Genomic DNA, 17,853 nt, shown 5'->3' on the forward strand with positions numbered 1-17,853 from the left:
GTCAAAATTATAGGAAACTGCTTGTTCAGTATAATCTACAAATTGAATGAACACTTTCCATCCTACCTTTTTTAACAATTTTTTTAAACCTTTTTTTTTAAACCTTTTTAAAAACAATGAATGGGTTAAATGCCAATAGAGGCAAGCTTGTTAGTGATTTGGCTAACTTTTCCACACTTAGGAATTCGAAAACTCAGTAAAGACGTTATTTTAATGTGAGCTTTTTTCTTCCAGGCTCCCTCATTATGAAGGGACATGTTTGTCCTAAACTAACTGCTGTGTTATAATGATAATCACTTACCCTGTTATACAAATATTGTAATTTAATTTTCACAAAAGCCCTTGGAGATAGGAGTACTGTTATTGCTTCCATTTTGCAGATGAGAAAACTGAGGTACAGGAGGCTAAATAACTTCCCCATGATTCCCCTGGATGGCCTGGCTCCCAAGTCCATGCTCAGAATGCCAGGAGATGGTGTTACTTTGCAACATTCTTAGGTTCAGTTCAGTTCAGTTCAGTCACTCAGTCGTGTCTGACTCTTTGTGACCCCATGAATCACAGTACACCAGGCCTCCCTGTCCATCACCAACTCCCAGAGTTTACTCAGACTCATGCCCATTGAGTCAGTGATGCCATCCAGCCATCTCATCCTCTGTCGTCCCCTTCTCCTCCTGCCCCCAATCCCTCCCAGCATCAGGGTCTTTTCCAATGAGTCAACTCTTCGCATGAGGTGGCCTAAGTATTGGAGTTTCAGCTTCAGCATCAGTCCTTCCAGTGAATACCCAGGACTTATCTTCCTTTGGACTGGTTGAATCTCCTTGGAGTCCAAGGGACTTTTAAGAGTCTTCTCCAACACCACAGTTCAAAAGCATCAGTTTTTCAGCGCTCAGCTTTCCTCACAGTCCAACTCTTACATCCATACATGACCACTGGAAAAACCATAGCCTTGACCAGATGGACTTTTGTTGGCAAAGTAATGTCTTTGCTTTTTAATATGCTGTCTAGGTTGGTCATAACTTTCCTTCCAAGGAGTAAGCGTCTTTTAATTTCATGGCTGCAATCACCATCTGCAGTGATTTTGGAGCCCCCAAAAATAAAATCTGACACTGTTTCCACTGTTTCCCCATCTATTTCCCATGAAGTGATGGGACCAGATGCCATGATCTTAGTTTTCTGAATGTTGAGTTTTAAGCCAACTTTTTCACTCTCCTCTTTCACTTTCATCAAGAGGCTCTTCAGTTCATCTTCACTTTCTGCCATAAGGGTGGTGTCGTCTGCATATCTAAGGTTATTGATATTTCTCCCAGCAATCTTGATTCCAGCTTGTGCTTCTTCCAGCCCAGCGTTTCTCATGATGTACTCTGCATATAAGTTACATAAGCAGAGTGACAATATACAGCCTTGATGTACTCTTTTTCCTATTTGGAACCAGTCTCTTGTTCCCTGTCCAGTTCTAACTGTTGCTTCCTGACCTGCATACAGGTTTCTCAAGAGGTAGGTCAGGTGGTCTGGTATTCCCATCTCTTTCAGAATTTTCCACAGTTTATTATGATCCACACAGTCGAAGGCTTTGGCATAGTCAATAAAGCAGAAATAGATGTTTTTCTGGAACTCTCTTGTTTTTTGGATGATCCAGCAGATGTTGGCAATTTGATCTCTGGTTCCTCTGCCTTTTCTAAAACCAGCTTGAACATCTGGAAGTTCATGGTTCACGTGGCTGAAGTCTGGCTTGGAGAATTTTGAGCATTACTTTACTAGCGTGTGAGATGAGTGCAATTGTGCGGTAGTTTGAGCATTCTTTGGCATTGCCTTTCTTAGGGATTGGAATGAAAACTGACCTTTTCCACTCATGTGGCCATTGCTGAGTTTTCCAAATTTGCTGGCATATTGAGTGCAGCACTTTCACAGCATCATATTTCGGGATTTGAAATAGCTCAACTGGAATTCCATCACAGCCATTAGCTTTGTTCGTAGTGATGCTTTCTAAGGCCCACCTGACTTCACATTCCAGGATGTCTGGCTCTAGGTGAGTGATCACACCATTGTGATTATCTGGGTCGTGAAGATCTTTTTTGTACAGTTCTTCTGTGTATTCTTAGGTTATTGGAAGCAATAGGAGAGGATGGAGGAGGACCAGGAATTGGGCCAAGTCTCTTCAGTATGACGAACATGCAAGAGGTCTCAATGGGAGTTTTGAAAAAATAGGAAGGGAGGCCCATGGCCCCTGTAGGGAAAGAGAGGCCAGAGGTTAGAATCTCGGGTGTCAGGTTAGACCAGAGTGAGTTGTGAGATGTTAGATCCAAGAAGCTGAGCTGCAGTCAGTTTCCTGAGCGCCCCCTGGCTAGGTGGGCAGACACGGGCTGAGTGCAAGGCTGGGGGCTGCGTGGGAGGACAGACCTAAGGGAGGCCAGGGATTGGGGTCAGGGCTGGGTGTGACCTGACTTCTGCACGAAGGAGATGGTGGTAGAGTTTCCATCAGATTAGAGCTAGGTGTTTCAGGCATTTAGGCTTCCCTGGTGGTTCAGATGGTAAAGAATCTTCAATGTAGGAGACCCAGTTTCGATCCCTGGGTTGGAAAGATCCCCTGGAGAAGGAAATGACAACCCACTCCTGTATTCTTGCCTGGAAAATTCCATGGACAGAAGAGCCTGGCAGGCCATAGTCCCTGAGGTCACAAAGAGTTGGACATGACTGAACGACTGATACTTTGCAGGAATTTATGACATCTCATGCCTAGGCCCTTCAGTCCTCTAGGAAATTCTCAAAGATGTAGCAATTGGTACTTTCTGCGTTGAGCTGCCTCTTAAAACTTGTTCTCCTTTCTGCATATGTTTGTGAATCAGCCACGTTTTTTTCAGGTTAGCTATTAATTTATTTAAAGAGAATGGTAAAAATATCAAATGTTCTATCATGTATGCAGAAAACACACGTTATTAATGTTTCAAGAAAAATGGTACTTATATACTAAGACATTTCCTCTGTGATTTCCAAGTACTTATGGCCTTCATGTGATGCATCTTTGCATGTCCTCTACCTGGAATGGCCTTCATGATCTATGAACTATGTTTGCTTGATAAAATCCGCTAATTTTTAAAGTGACTCAGTCATATTTTAAATATATAAATACAGGAACTGCTTTTTTCCAAGAGGCAAGCTTATTGGAAACAGGGTAACAGGGTAAGTTCTTATCATTATTACACAGAAGTTGGTTTAGGATAAATGTGTCCGTTTATAATGAGGGAACCTGGAAGAAAAGCTCACATTAAAATAATGTCTTTACTGAGTTTTCTAATTCTTAACTGTGCAAAAGTTAGCCAAATCACTAACAAGCTTGCCTTAAACTTATAATTAAGTTTAAGCACTGGTACCAGGGACTCTTGGTATAGTGTATGCCACACTAAAATCAGGTGAGATGTTGGCATGGTGCCATAATTGTTATCGTTAAGGAGATGAGTGAAAACTATTTTTCATAACTCTGCATCTTTTAAAGACAAGATTCTGACTTATATTTGAAATGTAGTTTGGCTGGTTTCAAGTAGAGAGTATGTAGGCACTAGACTGGTGCTTTATAACTTGATATAGTATATTCTTTGAGATATTCTTTGATATATTACATTCCTTGAGAGAGTGTAGAGAACAGAGGAGCCTGGCCTGCTGCAGTCCATAGGGTCACAAAGAGTAGGACATGACTTAGTGACTGAACAACAACGAATAAAATAAAGTGAAATATTTTAGAAAATGCCACTGATTGCATATTTTATGTGTTTCTGGAATGTTGGCCAATCAAATATCAATGCTTTAAAGAGACAGAATAAGTTTTCTAGTGTGAACCATTTGGAGTGAAAGTTGCTTAGTCGTATCTGACTCTTTGCGACCCCATCCATGGGATTCTCCAAGCCAGAATACTAGAGTGGGTAGTGTTTCCCTTCTCCAGGGAATCTTCCCAGCCCAGGGATCAAACCCAGGTCTCCCACATTGCAGGCGGATTCCTTACCAGCTGAGCCACAAGGGAAGCCCATTAGGGAACAATAATTTACGCCTTAAGAATTTGAGTTTCTGTCCTAGCCACGTTGCTGTGGGTTAGTATTGACAGATGACCTAAAAAAATGAACACTCCAAATCCTCAGTATCCTTTTTTTTAGTTCTAAAAGGAGTGCTGGTCCCCCACGCCTGTCCCGGCAAGGTAGGTGCCAGACTGCAGTTTCAAAGCAGCCCTGCATTGCATTTGCCGGTTGTTAGAGGGCGTAGAGCCGCCAGAGGGCAGTACAGGCTGTGTGTGCAGAATGAAGAACCTTGGAGCTGTGAGATGGGCAAGTCCCCCACCACGGGAGGTGGAGCCCTGGTTCTGGCCTGGGTGGGGGCTGTCAGCCCTGGGCTCTGAGCCGCACCTCCTGCTCTGGGCTGGTTTCCCTAGCCTCGTCTTTCCACCTGTAAGACATGGGTAAATAAGTACCCGCTTCTTAGGGCTGTTTTGAAGACTAAATGAAGTATTTTAACACACAGTAAATGCCCAGGAACTGTCAGCTATAATATACTTAGTTGCATCTAAACTAGGAGATAGGGTCTCAGGTCAGCAAGTAAATTCTGTCTGTTCTGCCTCTAAAAACAAGTGTGAAATTCCTCCGCTCTCTCCATCCCAGGCTGATGGCTTTATTCTGACATGTTGCTGCTCCCCAGGTACTCCAGTGGCTTCCTAATTAACACTCTTTGCCAACCTGTTCACCTTCCTTTAATACAGTTTCTGCATATTTTATAATAAAAGGGATCTTTGGATAATGTCAAGATCATGAGACTTTCTTAAATTCTCCTGCGGATTTCTGGGCTGGGCTTGCAGGCCCTGAGTGAACACTGGACCCTTCTTCCACTTCTTCTGCAACTACCCCCCCAGGGCTCTGTCCCGCCATGTCTAGGCGCTCCCAGGTCCACGGTGCACAGGGTCTTTCCACCTGTCCTGCCTTCTCCTGGGGTGCTCTCCCCCCTGATCTTCCCAGGGCTGGCTCTTTCTGGTCACCCAGGTGGTGTTTTCTGCAAAATGGCCTTCCCTTAAGTCAGTAGCTCTGACTTATATCATGCCATTTATTATATTCCTAAATTATGCCATTTAATACATTCTTAAATTATACCATTTAATATATTCTTAAATTATGCCATTTAATGTATTCTTAAATTATACCGCTTAATATATTCTTCATCACACTTGACATTATGTAAAATGTTCTTGTTTTTCTGTTATCTGACTGTCTCCTGCTCCAGAAAGTAAGCTCCCTGACAGTGGGGACTGCTTGAATCTCTTCTCCACGGTTGGGCCCCTCAGTATGTGCAGAATGGATGAAGGCATCCGTATCAGCATTCACTTCTTTGGGCTTTCGGTTGATCACCCTAATGTGGAGGTTGAGTCTAGAAGATCTCTCAGGTGTTTCCACAATGCATGGTTATTTCTTACCACCACAGTGTCTACCTGGCTCTGGCAGGTTTTTATGAACTAGGAAATGTGACTAGGGATTTGAACCTGTTACTTTCGAGCTGGTGAAGTGGCTGATGGGAATCAGTCCCGCTGTTGTTGTTGCTCAATTGTGTGCACCTCTTTGTGACCCCGTGGAGTGCAGCACGCCAGGCTTCCCTGTCCTTCACTGTCCCCTGGAGTTTGCTCAAACTCACGTCCACTGGGTTGATGATGCCATCCAACCATCTCATCCTCTGTCGTCCCCTTCTCCTCCTGCCCTCAATCTTTCCCAGCATCAGGGTCTTTTCAAATGAGTCCGCTCTTTGCATCAGGTGGCCAAAGTACTGGAGCTTCATTCAGCTTCAGCATCAGTCCTTCCAATGAATGCTCAGGATTGATTTCCTTTCGGATGGACTAGTGTGATCTCCTTGCAGTCCAAGGGACTCTCTAGAGTCTTCTCCAGTGAGCTCCTCAAAAATGCATCTTTTCACATGATGAACTAAATTACATTAGTTATAAAGTAGTGGACAAAAATTTCTTGGTGTCATGATTTTCATTATGAGATCAGTGCCTCATTTCAGAGACTCTGTTTTTCCTTTTGCTATCATGTTTGCCAAAGTTTTAAAAAACATACCATAGTTGTTTTAATTTTTTTAAGGGATTAAAGTGGCTTTGACACAAGTCATGATTATATTATTAAATATCATTTGTGAACAGCACATGGTTTTCCTTAAATCATGCTTGGCCCAGGAGCCCTGTGACCTAACCTTGTATTTTTTTTTGATCTAAACAATAGCTACATCATTGAATGAAGTATCTTTTACTGTCAAAAAGAAAAATAGAATCATAAAATGAAAACTTGTTCAAATATTTAAATTGTAGTTCCTGCAGCTCAGTTTTTCAAGTAAGACTCAGATCAAACTTAGTTGAAAACACATTATATTTTCTCTGTTGAAATAAAGACAGGGAATAATAGGTTTCAGAACTCTGATGCTGCATTTGGCCTTCACAAGAATGGCTAGAGGCAATAGTAAAGATGCTAAAAAGAAAATGTTGGAGAAGTTCTCACTGTCCATTTCATGTCAGAAAGAGTAAGGAAGTTGATAATGAATACTTTTCTTTTAGTATAGAGAATATTTTAATCAGTTTTTTTTTGTTTTTGGCCAGAGAAAGATATTGATACAGCCACAAACAGCTGATTTTAATTCTTCTATTTGTATGCAATTGTGACACTTGTGATAAACTAAGACAAATTATGTTTAGAACTTTACTTTTCTATGTGCTTCTATGAGTGGTACTTTCCTCTTTATTATGATAAATTATAAATATTTTACATTCATGACTATTCCAAAGAAAATTCATGACCCGCAATGTATGTATCTTGTCCAACCCTTTATAAACAACAGTTCATGCATCATTATTTTAAATTTTAGAAGCGTCTGTTAATTCTGATTATACATTACTTTCTAACGCAAGAGCTCTTCTTTAAACTATGAACGTAAAGGCAATACTCTTATTTCCTCATAAACTTTTGGAGAAAACCATGTTTTTGCCTTTCTCGCCTGGAGATGAAAAGTCTCCAATTTAGGTGACTACCGTGGAACACTGGATTACTATACTAACAATAAACCTTACAGCCAAGCATGCTGTCTGTTTCTCTTATGGAATTGGATGGCTTGGAGAACAAGTAGCCATGGGTTCTCTCATGATGCATGGGTGGCTTCAGACAGGGAAGGATGCCTCACCAGAGATCCACTTGGTTCTGGTTCCCTCCTCTTTTGCCCAGGGAGCAGAGCTGGAGGCTTGGAGTCTCAGTTTCACCTAAACCAGCTCAGGAAACGCACTCCATACCTGGAGACTATCTGCGCGTCATCCCCCTCCTCTGGGCTGGCTGCTCCTGGCAAAAGAACTGTGTCAGTTGTTGATATTAATGGCGATGGTTGGAGGTCAGCCACCTGAGGGGTAATTTCCCTAAGCGCTGATCTCATCTCTCTGAAGGTTTCACGGTAACCCATCCGGGGGAACTGCTGCTGATGTGACTCAGGGGAGGCACTCGGTTCTCACCTCAGGCTGGTCCGTCTTCCTGCAGAAGCATCTCCTCTAGTGATGGAGAGACCCAGAGCATCCCTTCCCTTTCCTCCCCTTCCCTTCCTCTCCTGCCTTTAGTTTGTTATCTGTCTTTCAACTTTGCCTCTAGTGTTTTGCCATGGGAAAGTTTAAAACAATTTTGTGGCTGTTGTCAATTTTTTTTTTTCCTTAAATTTGATGGTTAGAAAGTCATTCTCTATACCCATGTTAGGGAGCGATATCTATTGTTTTTTGAGAGCATGTAAAAGGTACTGTGCAGAGGACTTTTTATATACATATAAATTTTTAATTTTCTACTAGAGTATAGCTGATTATCAATGTTGTGATAGTTTCAGGCAAACAGGGAAGAGACTCAGCCATACCTGTACATGTATCCATTCTCCCTGGACCCCCCTCCCATCCAGGCGGCCATGTAACATTGAGCAGAGTTCCACATGCTATGCAGTAGGTCCTTGTTGGTTGTTATACTGGGTGAAGTAAGTCAGAGAAAGAGAAATAGCATATGACATCCCTTATATGTGGAATCTAAAAAGAAATGATACAAACAAACTTATTTACAAAGCAGGAACAGACTTACATCGAACGAACTTATGGTCCCTGGGGGGAGGGGTGGCGGGAAAGGACTTTTCATATATTAATTATTGAAAGAGCTCAGTGAAATTAGTAGGAAGCAGAGGCTTCTGGAAACAGATTGACCTTGGCTAGTGCCTAACTTCAGTGCCTACCAGTGTGTGACCTTGCACATGACGTATTCTGAGTTTCTGTCTCTTCATCTCTAAAAAATAGAATAATCATAGAGTTGTGGGAGTACCAGAGGTATACCTGTAAAGGGCTTTGACCAGTTCCTGACACACAGTCAGTGTTGGATAACTTACTTATTTCATATTAAATTGGGCTTCCCTGGTGTCTCAGACAGTAAAGAATCCACCTGCAATGAGGGAGACCTGGGTTCGATCCCTGGGTCGGGAAGATTCCCTGGAGAAGGGAATGGCAACCCACTCCAGTATTCTTGCCTGGAGAATCCCATGGACAGAGGAGCCTGGCGGGCTACAGTCTGTGGGGTTGCAAAGAGTTGGACGTGACTGAAGCAACTTAGCATACAAGCATTGAAACCATTGTAGTTAAAGCCAGACTTAAATACTCCACTTTTTAGTTTACTTGCTTTATTTTTTTAAAAAATATTTATTTATTTATTTGACTGTACTAAGTCTTAGTTGCAGCGTGTGGGATCTAGTTCCCTGGCCAGGAAGCAAACCTGGGCAGTCTGCACTGGGAGTGCAGAGTCTTAGCTGATGGAGCACCAGGAGAGTCCCTAATTTACCTGCTTTTGAATGGCTAGAAATGTTGGCTGTGTAATGGTATTTGACTTTATTCCAGTTTGGGGCTATCTCAGTTCTTAATTTGTACATTCTCCTTAGAAAGTCCTGATGTTCTTAATCTCCCACAGTACATAATATGGAAAATATTCAGTGTTATTGGATTTCATGTCTTCTTTCCCAGTGTCTGCCCATGTCTCTTCAGTACGAAGTCATGATCAGAAACTTCCATTCATTGCAACTTGATTACATTGATGATCTATTTTGTTGTCTTCAGGTTACCAGAGAGAACTGCTCTATCAGAGGGAAGATGGCTCTTTCAGTGCTTTTGGGAATGATGACCCTTCTGGAAGCACTTGGTAAGTGTTTCTGCTAGTGGAACAAATCCATGTCATGGAATGGACTCTGATTAGGTCATGATGGCCATGAAATTGACAGGTGAATCTCTGTATCTGCTTAGGGACTGTGTTTTCCAGAGCCTGAATTTAAAAGAGATTCTCCCTTTCAAATATGGCTTTAAAACACTAATAAGTCAGATGCTTTTATTTAGAAAAGATAAGTCATAAATTCTCTCTTTTTTTTTTTTGGTGGGAAAAGCAGCAGTAAAATACTTTATGATGATGGTGCAGCTGGCAAGAAAAATTGGTTAGAAATACAGGGTATTGGGACATAGTTCTTTTAAGATTTTTTTAAAGATCACTTTTAAAAACGCTTTATTTATTTATTTATTGGCCTCACTGTACAGAATGTGGGATCTTACTTCCCCGACCAGAGATTGAACTCATACTCCCTGCAGTGGATGCTCAGAGTTTTAACCACTGGACCACTTGGGGAGTCCAGTTTTTTTTTTTTTTAATCAGAGACAATTCAACATGAATTTTTTTTTTTTTTATATTTTTTATTTTTATTTTTTTTTTAATTTTTTTTTCTTTTTATTTTTTTGTCATACATTGATATGAATCAGCCATAGATTTACACGTATTCCCCATCCTGATCCCCCCTCCCACCTCCCTCTCCACCCGATTCCTCTGGGTCTTCCCAGTGCACCAGGCCCGAGCACTTGTCTCATGCATCCCACCTGGGCTGGTGATCTGTTACACCATAAATAGTATACATGCTGTTCTTTTGAAATATCCCACCCTCACATTCTCCCACAGAGTTCAAAAGTCTGTTCTGTATTTCTGTGTCTCTTTTTCCGTTTTGCATATAGGGTTATCGTTACCATCTTTCTAAATTCCATATATATGTGTTAGTATGCTGTAATGTTCTTTATCTTTCTGGCTTACTTCACTCTGTATAATGGGCTCCAGCTTCATCCATCTCATTAGGACTGGTTCAAATGAATTCTTTTTAATGGCTGAGTAATATTCCATGGTGTATATGTACCACAGCTTCCTTATCCATTCATCTGCTGATGGGCATCTAGGTTGCTTCCATGTCCTGGCTATTATAAACAGTGCTGCGATGAACATTGGGGTGCACGTGTCTCTTTCAGATCTGGTTTCCTCAGTGTGTATGCCCAGAAGTGGGATTGCTGGGTCATATGGCAGTTCTATTTCCAGTTTTTTAAGAAATCTCCACACTGTTTTCCATAGCGGCTGTACTAGTTTGCATTCCCACCAACAGTGTAAGAGGGTTCCCTTTTCTCCACACCCTCTCCAGCATTTATTGCTTGTAGACTTTTGGATAGCAGCCATCCTGACTGGCGTGTAATGGTACCTCATTGTGGTTTTGATTTGCATTTCTCTAATAATGAGTGATGTTGAGCATCTTTTCATGTGTTTGTTAGCCATCTGTATGTCTTCTTTGGAGAAATGTCTGTTTAGTTCTTTGGCCCATTTTTTGATTGGGTCATTTATTTTTCTGGAATTGAGCTTCAGGAGTTGCTTGTATATTTTTGAGATTAATCCTTTGTCTGTTTCTTCATTTGCTATTATTTTCTCCCAATCTGACGGCTGTCTTTTCACCTTACTTATAGTTTCCTTTGTGTGCAAAAGCTTTTAAGTTTCATTAGGTCCCATTTGTTTATTTTTGCTTTTATTTCCAATATTCTGGGAGGTGGGTCATAGAGGATCTTGCTGTGATTTATGTCGGAGAGTGTTTTGCCTATGTTCTCCTCTAGGAGTTTTATAGTTTCTGGTCTTACATTTAGATCTTTAATCCATTTTGAGTTTATTTTTGTGTATGGTGTTAGAAAGTGTTCTAGTTTCATTCTTTTACAAGTGGTTGACCAGTTATCCCAGCACCACTTGTTAAAGAGGTTGTCTTTTTTCCATTGTATATCCTTGCCTCCTTTGTCAAAGATAAGGTGTCCATAGGTTCGTGGATTTATCTCTGGGCTTTCTATTCTGTTCCATTGATCTATATTTCTGTCTTTGTGCCAGTACCATACTGTCTTGATGACTGTGGCTTTGTAGTAGAGTCTGAAGTCAGGCAGGTTGATTCCTCCAGTTCCATTCTTCTTTCTCAAGATTACTTTGGCTATTCGAGGTTTTTTGTATTTCCATACAAATTGTGAAATTCTTTGGTCTAGTTCTGTGAAAAATACCGTTGGTAGCTTGATAGGGATTGCATTGAATCTATAGATTGCTTTGGGTAGAATAGCCATTTTGACAATATTGATTCTTCCAATCCATGAACACGGTATGTTTCTCCATCTGTTTGTGTCCTCTTTGATTTCTTTCATCAGTGTTTTATAGTTTTCTATGTATAGGTCTTTTGTTTCTTTAGGTAGATATACTCCTAAGTATTTTATTCTTTTTGTTGCAATGGTGAATGGTATTGTTTCCTTAATTTCTCTTTCTGTTTTTTCATTGTTAGTATATAGGAATGCAAGGGATTTCTGTGTGTTAATTTTATATCCTGCAACTTTACCATATTCATTGATTAGCTCTAGTAATTTTCTGGTAGAGTCTTTAGGGTTTTCTATGTAGAGGATCATGTCATCTGCAAACAGTGAGAGTTTCACTTCTTCTTTTCCTATCTGGATTCCTTTTACTTCTTTTTCTGCTCTGATTGCTGTGGCCAAAACTTCCAACACTATGTTGAATAGTAGTGGTGAGAGTGGGCACCCTTGTCTTGTTCCTGATTTCAGGGGAAATGCTTTCAATTTTTCACCATTGAGGGTGATGCTTGCTGTGGGTTTGTCATATATAGCTTTTATTATGTTGAGGTATGTTCCTTCTATTCCTGCTTTTTGGAGAGTTTTAATCATAAATGAGTGTTGAATTTTGTCAAAGGCTTTCTCTGCATCTATTGAGATAATCATATGGTTTTTATCTTTCAATTTGTTAATGTGGTGTATTACATTGATTGATTTGCGGATATTAAAGAATCCTTGCATTCCTGGGATAAAGCCCACTTGGTCATGGTGTATGATTTTTTAATATGTTGTTGGATTCTGTTTGCTAGAATTTTGTTAAGGATTTTTGCATCTATGTTCATCAGTGATATTGGCCTGTAGTTTTCTTTTTTTGTGGCATCTTTGTCTGGTTTTGGAATTAGGGTGATGGTGGCCTCATAGAATGAGTTTGGAAGCTTACCTTCATCTGCAATTTTCTGGAAGAGTTTGAGTAAGATAGGTGTTAGCTCTTCTCTAAATTTTTGGTAGAATTCAGCTGTGAAGCCATCTGGTCCTGGGCTTTTGTTTGCTGGAAGATTTTTGATTACAGTTTCGATTTCCTTGCCTTGTGATGGGTCTGTTAAGATCTTCTATTTCTTCCTGGTTCAGTTTTTGGAAAGTTATACTTTTCTAAGAATTTGTCCATTTCATCCAAGTTGTCCATTTTATTGGCATAGAGCTGCTGGTAGTAGTCTCTTATGATCCTTTGTATTTCAGTGTTGTCTGTTGTGATCTCTCCATTTTCATTTCTAATTTTGTTAATTTGGTTCTTCTCTCTTTGTTTCTTAATGAGTCTTGCTAATGGTTTGTCAATTTTGTTTATTTTTTCAAAAAACCAGCTTTTAGCTTTGTTGATTTTTGCTATGGTCTCTTTAGTTTCTTTTGCATTTATTTCTGCCCTGATTTTTAAGATTTCTTTCCTTCTGCTAACCCTGGGGTTCTTCATTTCTTCCTTCTCTAATTGCTTTAGGTGTAGAGTTAGGTTATTTATTTGGCTTTTTTCTTGTTTCTTGATGTAAGCCTGTAATGCTATGAACCTTCCCCTTAGCACTGCTTTTACAGTGTCCCATAGGTTTTGGGTTGTTGTGTTTTCATTTTCATTCATTTCTATACATATTTTGATTTCTTTTTTGATTTCTTCTATGATTTGTTGGTTATTCAGAAGCATGTTATTTAGCCTCCATATGTTTGAATTTTTAACAATTTTTTTCCTGTAATTGAGATCTAATCTTACTGCACTGTGGTCAGAAAAGATGACTGGAATGATTTCAATTTTTTTGAATTTTCCAAGACCAGATTTATGGCCCAGGATGTGATCTATTCTGGAGAAGGTTCCGTGTGCACTTGAGAAAAAGGTGAAGTTGATTGTTTTGGGGTGAAATGTCCTATAGATATCAATTAGGTCTAGCTGGTCCATTGTGTCATTTAAGGTTTGTGTTTCCTTGTTAATTTTCTGTTTAGTTGATCTATCCATAGTTGTGAGTGGGGTATTAAAGTCTCCCACTATTATTGTGTTACTATTAATTTCCTCTTTCATACTCGTTAGCGTTTGCCGTACATATTGCGGTGCTCCTATGTTGGGTGCATATATATTTATAATTGTTATATCTTCTTCTTGGATTGATCCTTTGATCATTATGTAGTGTCCTTCTTTGTCTCTTTTCACATCCTTTATTTGAAAGTCTATTTTATCTGATATGAGTATTGCGACTCCTGCTTTCTTTTGGTCTCCGTTTGCATGAAATATTTTTTCCAGCCCTTCACTTTTAGTCTGTATGTGTCTCTTGTTTTGAGGTGGGTCTCTTGTAGACAGCATATATAGGGGTCTTGTTTTTGTATCCATTCAGCCAATCTTTGTCTTTTGGTTGGGGCATTCAACCCATTTACATTTAAGGTAATTATTGATAGGTGTGGTCCCGTTGCCATTTACTTTGTTGTTTTGGGTTCACGTTTATACAACCTTTCTGCATTTCCTGTCTAGAGAAGATCCTTTAGCATTTGTTGAAGAGCTGGTTTGGTGGTGCTGAATTCTTTCAGCTTTTGCTTGTCTGTAAAGCTTTTGAATTCTCCTTCATATCTGAATGAGATCCTTGCTGGGTACAGTAATCTAGGTTGTAGGTTATTCTCTTTCATTACTTTCAGTATGTCCTGCCATTCCCTTCTGGCCTGGAGGGTTTCTATTGATAGATCAGCTGTTATCCTTATGGGGATCCCTTTGTGTGTTATTTGTTGTTTCTCCTTGTTGCTTTTAATATTTGTTCTTTGTGTTTGATCTTTGTTAATTTGATTAATATGTGTCTTGGGGTGTTTCGCCTTGGGTTTATCCTGTTTGGGACTCTCTGGGCTTCTTGGACTTGGGTGGCTATTTCCTTCTCCATTTTAGGGAAGTTTTCAGCTATTATCTCCTCGAGTATTTTCTCATGGCCTTTCTTTTTGTCTTCTTCTTCTGGAACTCCTATGATTCAAATGTTGGGGCGTTTCACAGTGTCCCAGAGGTCCCTGAGGTTGTCCTCATTTCTTTTGATCCTTTTTTCTTTTTTCCTCCCTGCTTCATTTATTTTCTACGCAATTTATCTTCACCTCACTTTCCCTATCTTCTGCCTCCGTTGTCTACTCTTTGTTCCCTCCAAAGTGTTTTTTGATCTCATTCATTGGCATTTCATTTTTTTTTTTTCTTATTCATTTTTAATTGACTCTTTTTTAATCTCTTCTAGGTCTTTATTAAACATTTTTGTATCTTTTCAATCTTTGTCTCCAGGCTATTTATCTGTAACTCCATTTTGTTTTCAGAGATTTTTGGGATCATTTTTATTATCATTATTCCTCTAAATTCTTTTTCAGGTAGATTCCCTACTCTCCTCCTCCTTTTGTTTGACTTGGTGGGCATTTTCATGTTCCTTTAACCCTGTTGGGTATTTCTTTGCCTTTTTCCATCTTGTTTAGATTGCTGTGTCTGGAGTGGGCTTTCTGTCTTCTGGAGGTCTGTGGTTCCTTTTTATTGTGGAGGATTTACCCCGTGGGTGGGGTTAGACAATTGGCTTATCAAGGTTTCCTGGTTAGGGAAGCTTGCGTCAGTGTACTGGTGCGTGCAATTTGATTTCTTCTCTTTGGAGAGCAATGGAGTGCCCAGTAATGAGTTTTGAGATGGGTCTATGTGTTAGGTGTGACCTTGGGCAGCCTGTATGTTGATGTTCAGGGCTATGTTCCTGCGTTGCTGGAGAATTTGCGTGGTATGTCTTGCTCTAAAACTTATTGGCTCTTGGGTGGTGGTTGGTTTCAGTGTAGGTATGGAGGCTTTTGGACAGTCACTTATTACTTAAAGTTCCATGTAGTCAGGAGTTTTCTGGTGTTCTCAGGTTTTGGGCTTAAGTCTCCTGCCTCTGGATTTCAGTTTTATTCTTCCTGTAGTCTCAGGACTTCTCCAACTATATATGTATGTATTATTACTCTAGGTTATGGTATAAGATTCTCCAATAGTGACACTCCAGAAGGTTCATCAGAGTTGCATGAAAAGAGGAGAGGGAGGAGGAGATAGAGATGGTCATGTTGTGTTGTATGTATTTAGGTGGACTCAAGAGGAGAGATTGTTATTTTTCTATGTATCTATCTGCTCTTAGGTCTGTTTCCCAGTGTTCTCCGTAGCCCGTCACCTACAAAGATTCACAGAATTGGATTGCGAAGAGAAGGGGAAAGGAGGAAATAGAGGTGTTCTGAGGTAGAAAACAGAGAGTCAAGATTGGGAGAGAATAATCAACACACTCCTGAATAAAAATGGGAACTGAATTTCGGTTTAAAAATAGGGCTTCTCTTCTTCTTTTTTTTTGTGGTAAGGTTATAGTGTATTGAAAATGAAAATTAAGGAGTAGTAGAGGAGTACTAGAGGACTTTAAAAGAAATAAGGGAAAAAGAAAAATAGAAAATAGAAGAGAAAAAGGAAAGAAAAAAAAAGAAAAAAAAAGAAAAAAAAAAGAAAAAGAAAAAAAAAGTAAAAAAGAAAGAAAAAAAATTTTTTTCCCCTAATTAAAAAAATCATAAAAATCTATGGAAATGAAAGTTAAGGAGTAATGGGGGAGTAATAGGGGATTTTAAAGGAAAATAAAAGAGAAAAAATAAAAAAGAAAAAAGAAAAAAAGAAAAAAATAATAGAAAAGAAAAAAGAAAAAAAAGAAAAAAAAAAGAGAAAAAAGTAAAATTATATCTAGGAGTTTCTCTGGAGCTGTTGCGGTCAGTGTGGGTTCGGCTCAGTTTCAGATAGCTCCTCGTTCCAGCTTACACTTCTCGATATCTACAGGCCCCTTCCGGTGTAGCCGGTGTTTTCTAGAGGGATTTTAATCTGTTGCACAGGTCCTTTCTGAAGCGGTTCCCTTTGTTTATTTGGCTTCTGTTTGCCGGTCTCTTCAGAGCCTCATTTCTGCCCTGACACAGGCGGGCGGAGGTGGACTCTTATTCAGGTAGCTAGTTCCGTCGCTCTGCGGGGCAGGGAGGGGCTGGTGCTGCCGGGAGGGGCTGGTGCTGCGGGGAGGGGCTGGCGCTGCGGGGACGGGCTGGCGCTGCAGGGAGGGGCTTGCGCCGTGGGGACGGGCTGGCGCTGCCGGGAGGGGCTGACGCTGCTTTCTCCGTCTGTGCTGCTCAGGCTCCCGGCTGTTCTATATGGAGCGCGCCCTGCGCTGCGCGGTTCCAGCCCTCGGGTGTTCCACAAAAGCGTGGAACGAAAAGCTGCGCCTGCTCTCTGTGCCTTCCCCGTCAGAGCGGTCCAGGCAGCGAGGGGCTTGATGGGCGCACTATCCCCAGGTGTGGCGCACTCACTCCCTTCCGCGGACCCAGTCTCAGTTTCCGCTGGCGCCAGTCGGGTGTGCGCGCCTTCCGCCCTCCGCGTCCCCAGCCCCAGTCCCCGCCCGCGCCGGTCGGGTGCCTGCGCCCTGTGTCTCGCCGCGACCTTCCCCTCCCCCCGCCTCCTGCCTCCGGCGGGGCTGGGCGGGTCCGCAGCCTGCGAGCTCCTCTCTGGATTTTCTCGGTCTCTTTGTTCTGCAAACGGCCGGCAGTGAGTTCGGGCCGGTTAATTTACTCTCTCTCCTTTGGTCTTCCACAGTTCAAGTTGGCACCTCACAGAAGCTCCCTCTGATTGTCCTCAGGGCACTCAGGCCCGGACCCTACTCCAAGCAATGCCGCCTAAGATTCCCTTCCCGGGACGGGTCTCCGTCCTTAGCTCTTTTGTCTCACTTTTAATCTTTTATATTTTGTCCTACCTCCTTTCGAAGACAATGGGCTGCTTTTCTGGGCGCCTGATGACCTCAGCTAGCGATCAGAAGTTGTTTTGCGAAGTTTGCTCTGCCTTCAGTTATTCTTTTGATGAATTTGTAGGAGAGAAAGTGGTCTCCCCGTCCTACTCCTCCGCCATCTTGGCTCCTCCTCCTCAACATGAATTTTGTGGTAATACAGTCAATGTAGTTTCTTTAAGGTTATTTTTTTGTGAAAAAACAGTGAGGGGGTTAAATAATGAACATTCAGAGTTTCCTCCAGAATGAAAGCTGCTCTGTGTGGCTGATTTTGAATGATTATTCTCTTCTTGAACTATCTTCAACTTCGTTTACATTCAGAAAAAGACAGGCTAATTGTATCAGTAGAGTTAGTTAAAGTGTGCTGTGGTAAAAAACCTTATATATCTCAGTAGTTGATTAGCAAACGTTGTGCGCATGCTGCATTTCCACTATGGGTCACCAGGGGGCTCTGCACCTTTGTTTCAGCCACAATCTCCCTGTCTCACCCAGAGCCTCCAGGCTTGCTGCAGTCTGGGGACAGAAGGCTGGGATATCCAGCGCTGGCAATTAAAAGCTTCAGCCGCAAGATTTCTTATCACTTTATCGTGATCAGAGCTGGTTCTGGGG

General features: G+C 41.1%; 1 protein-coding gene across 1 annotated transcript in view; it reads left to right on the plus strand.

Annotated features, from left to right (window-relative positions):
• The window catches only part of CD109 (CD109 molecule), a 151,218-nt gene that overhangs the window by 101,554 nt on the left and 31,811 nt on the right, over positions 1-17,853 (plus strand). Inside the window, exon 24 of the mRNA XM_043439714.1 lies at positions 9,125-9,206. Coding sequence (XP_043295649.1) covers positions 9,125-9,206 — 82 coding nt within the window. The remainder of the gene's footprint in view (positions 1-9,124; positions 9,207-17,853) is intronic.

This window comes from Cervus canadensis, chromosome 20, assembly GCF_019320065.1.
Source record: "Cervus canadensis isolate Bull #8, Minnesota chromosome 20, ASM1932006v1, whole genome shotgun sequence".
NCBI classification, from domain to species: domain Eukaryota; kingdom Metazoa; phylum Chordata; class Mammalia; order Artiodactyla; family Cervidae; genus Cervus; species Cervus canadensis.